Genomic DNA, 4,062 nt, shown 5'->3' on the forward strand with positions numbered 1-4,062 from the left:
GCTGATAGTGTTTTTTGAGGCCTGAAAGAAAGGAAAATTTTGATTTCCTTCTGGAAAACTAAAAACACTATTTTAGCTTCTTCTTCTTCTTCTTCTTCTTCTTCTTCTTATTATTATTATTATTATTATTATTATTATTATTATTATTATTATTATTATTATTATTATTATTATTATTATTATTATTATCCATAAATTATATTCAAGATAGTTTTTATTATGCTTAATCAAGAACTACTGCCCGGGACCAAACGCTATACTTTTGTGCATAACTATAAAGGTAACCAAGAAAGTTCTGTCCCTTTTCATGGAGGTCTGTGTTCAATTGGACCTCACACTGTGAGTTAAATGCGAGTGGACCTAAGGCGAACGTCAGTTGTTGGTGTGGGTATATCCAACATACTACCTGGTTGTGGCAGTTCAGATACGCCGTGAACTTGCGTAAAGACAGAGGGAACATGGGACATCCACAGAGCGTCATAAGAGCATGTATGCTGAATGAGTTCAAATGGAGGTCAAACGCCGCTGTAGCGGGACAGTAGATATGCCAGGCCTTTGGTGAGGGTGTCGTGACGACGCGGACAGTGCAGCGATGGTTAACAAGTTTAAGGACAGTGACGAAATACCCGAAAACACCACGTGCTAGAAGACCAACACATGTACAAAGAGGAACTTAGGACTACAATTCAGTGTGTGGAGAAACCATTCGGCAGCACATCCATCAACTTGGGAAGCACTACAAGTTGGGTGGATGGGTCTTACATGTTTTGACTCCGGTCCAGAAGGCAACACGGCAGTCGACTGTGTTTATTTACTGTTTCGGAGCCATTTCTGGACAGGGCATTGACATGTGATAGAAGTGGGTCCTATACGAAGCTCCACGGCGCCGTCATCATTGGTTAGCATCCCATGAACCGATTTCAAAACAGCCTAAACAAGCACTGCACCAGAAGAAGGTCCTTCTGTGTGTTTGGTGCTTCGTGCATCGGAAATTGCTACCAGCTGGTCAGAGTATCAATGCAACTGTGTAGTGTCAGCAGTTGAGCTGTGCTCAACAAAAACTCAAAACTCTGGAGACATCACTTCTGAATTGCAAATGGGTCCTCGTTTAGAGGACAACACTAAGTCCCACGTGGCTAGGATGACTCAGGACACCATTTTCCGCCTTGGATGGGAAACAATATTGCAACTACTATATTCTCCGGGTATTGCACCGTCCGATTATCACCTGTTCCATTCTTTGGGCAATCACCTTAGAGGACGCCAGTTCAAACCCCTAGTAAAAGTCCAAAATGCACCTGATACCTTCTTCGTTTCACGGCCCACCAAGTTCTACCGCGATGGATTCCATGGCCTTCTAGAACGTTTTCAGAAGGTCGTCGATGCTGATGGGGAGTTTTTGATCTTCCAGGTTAGGTGAGATATCGATATTCGAAGGTGGTGGGTGAAAAAGCAACAAAACTTTTCTTGGTTACCTTTATATTTAAATTTAAGACCTTGTATACAGAACCTACCTACACAAGATTGATTTTCTTTGAAATTTCACTTAATTTCTTTACACTTTCCTGTCAAAAATATTTATTTATTAATCGTGACTAAAAAAAAAAAAAAAAATATTATTATTTTATTACACTGAGTAGAAATAAAAGAGAGAGCGAATGAAATCCAAATTGAATAAAAACATTGTTTCTCACCAAATTTTCCATCCTCTATGTCTTTTAAATCACTTGTTAAAGCATATAAAAATATACTGTACTTACTAATCAGTTTAGTACCTTTGTTTTATGGCTGTATTTGTAGTACCTTGTTAAAACGTTTGTCTTCAAACTGTCAAATATAAATAGCAGTAAATTGTGTAATCTGCTGTCACAAAAAAGTATCCTATTTCTCGATCGGTACAAGGAAGAGATACTATACTATTTTTCGATCGGTATGGAAAAACAATATTTCTCCATACTATTTTACCGTAAATTATTAATTGTCAATAAACTTTGTTACTTTTAAATGAATGAAGCGAGATCATTTTACTATGATGTTTTAAAAGCTGGTCATTTGGGGGGCCCAGGAAACCATTTGGGGGAGCATGGCCCCGATGGGCCCCCTTGGCTACACCCCTGACATCTTGCAACACTCTACCAAAACCGGAAGTGGTTCAAATTTATTACTAAGTTACTTCTGGTTTCCATATTGGTTTGCATTGATGAAAAGGTAACGGATATCGAGGTGCAGATTTTGCAATTGATTCAGCGTCTCAAGATTAGGTCCCTTCGTTATCCCTCTATTCAAGCCCACAGTGGTGCAAATTAACCATCCCCGGCTTCAACATTTTCGTAAAAGAACAAAAATGATATTAGATAGCGACAAGCTGTTTTCTGCACACGATTCAAGGTCTCAAGAGAACATACAATCACAACTTGTAAAACTCTATCAAAGCGAAAAATGGTTGAAATTTGCTATTACTTCTGGGTTCCAATACTGATTTCCGAAGAAATGCTAGAAATGCTAGAATGTTAGAGCTAGCTAGAGCTAGAATGTTAAAAAGTATCGAGACGCAGTCTTTTGCAATATGTTCAGCTTCCCATGAGAGGTTCTATAACAGTCTACCAAAATAAAACCGGAAGTGCTTGTACTTTACTATTACTTCCGGTTTCAGTACTTATTTCCCTAGAGCAAAAACGGTCAGAGATATCGAGATGTAGTTTTTTTTGCAATCGATTCAGCTTCCCAAGAGTAGGATTTATCTCCTCCCTTAATCATTTATTTCATACGGAAGTGGTTCAAATTAAAGATTTCCGATTTCAACCATATGACAAGACACCATAGGACAAGAACAGTAAGGGTTAGTGAATAATGGCTTTTTGATATGGATCCAGCATGTGAAGAACAGGTTTTATCTTTTGATCTGATTAATCTATTGTCACCAGATGTACTACGTGAAGTTCGAGTTTTGAATTCTCATAGTTTGGAAGTCCGTGAAACGAAACTCATTTGTTTGAATTTATGCACTCATTGGAAACCCAAATTCAGATAGGCCTAAATGCGGAAAAAGTACCTCGAAAAATACTACACGTCCTAAGATATAGTTCTACCAAGTCTCATATACAAAATGGAAAATGTACAAAATCCATCTCCAGGTTGGACAAAGATATGAAAGTGAGATGTACTTCCTGTAATAATCTGTTTCATTCTAAATGCGCAAATTTGAAAGAGGATGATGTTAAATCAATACATAATTCTGATAATCCGTGGCGATGTGATACATGTGTAAATATTCGGAGGAAAAGTGGTGGTGTTGATTCTTCTGCATCACCCAAAAATTCATGTCCTACATTATTAGAGGTGTATCAACTTTTATTGTCAATACAGGAGGAAATTAAGACAATAAAAAAGGAGAATAAAACAGTGGAAGTGGAACTCGGAAAATCGATTGAATTTATTCATGAGAAAATAGAAGAAAATAACAACATGCTAAGACAATACAATAGTGACCTTAAAAAGTGTGTTGAGCAAGTAGAACAAGTGAAAAGTGAAACTGTTAATTTAGTTAAGCAACTTGATGTGCTGGAGTCAAGAATTGAGGAGTTGGACCAATATGGTCGTAGGAATACACTGGAAGTGCATGGTATTCCAGTTGCGAATAACGAAAATGTTACCCAAATAATAAAAGATGTAGGTAATGCGCTTGATTGTAAGTTGGACACTTCTATGATAGATACTTGTCATAGATTAAGTTCTACAGCAGGTAACTCCATTCCAGGCATAACTGTAAAGTTTGTCCGGAGACAAGATAGGGACGCATTTCTTCAAAAACGAAAGGTAAAACGTAATCTTTCCTGTCGTGATATTGGATTGAAGGTTAATAACCCTATCTATGTCAATCCGAACCTTACTAGTTACAGGCGAAACTTGTTCAAGGAAGCAAGGAAGGTGAAGCTTGAAAATAATTATGATTTTGTGTGGATAGACTGGGCTTGTAAGATTAAGCTTAGAAAATCAGCCAATGACAGACGCGTATATACATTGAATTCAATGGCAGATATACAAGCTCTCTCGCATAAGTAG

The 4,062-nt window shown here is 37.7% G+C and overlaps 1 protein-coding gene across 1 annotated transcript; it reads left to right on the forward strand.

The window, feature by feature from the left end:
- Positions 1-3,147: 3,147 nt before the first annotated feature.
- Positions 3,148-4,062, forward strand: LOC145690580 (uncharacterized). The gene has a single exon (XM_081765652.1). It carries the CDS (start codon positions 3,148-3,150, stop codon positions 4,060-4,062), a length of 915 nt encoding a protein of 304 aa, XP_081621778.1.

Source organism: Thermobia domestica, chromosome 1 (assembly GCF_964235325.1).
Source record: "Thermobia domestica chromosome 1, izTheDome1.hap1.1, whole genome shotgun sequence".
In the NCBI taxonomy this organism is placed as follows: Eukaryota; Metazoa; Arthropoda; class Insecta; order Zygentoma; family Lepismatidae; genus Thermobia; species Thermobia domestica.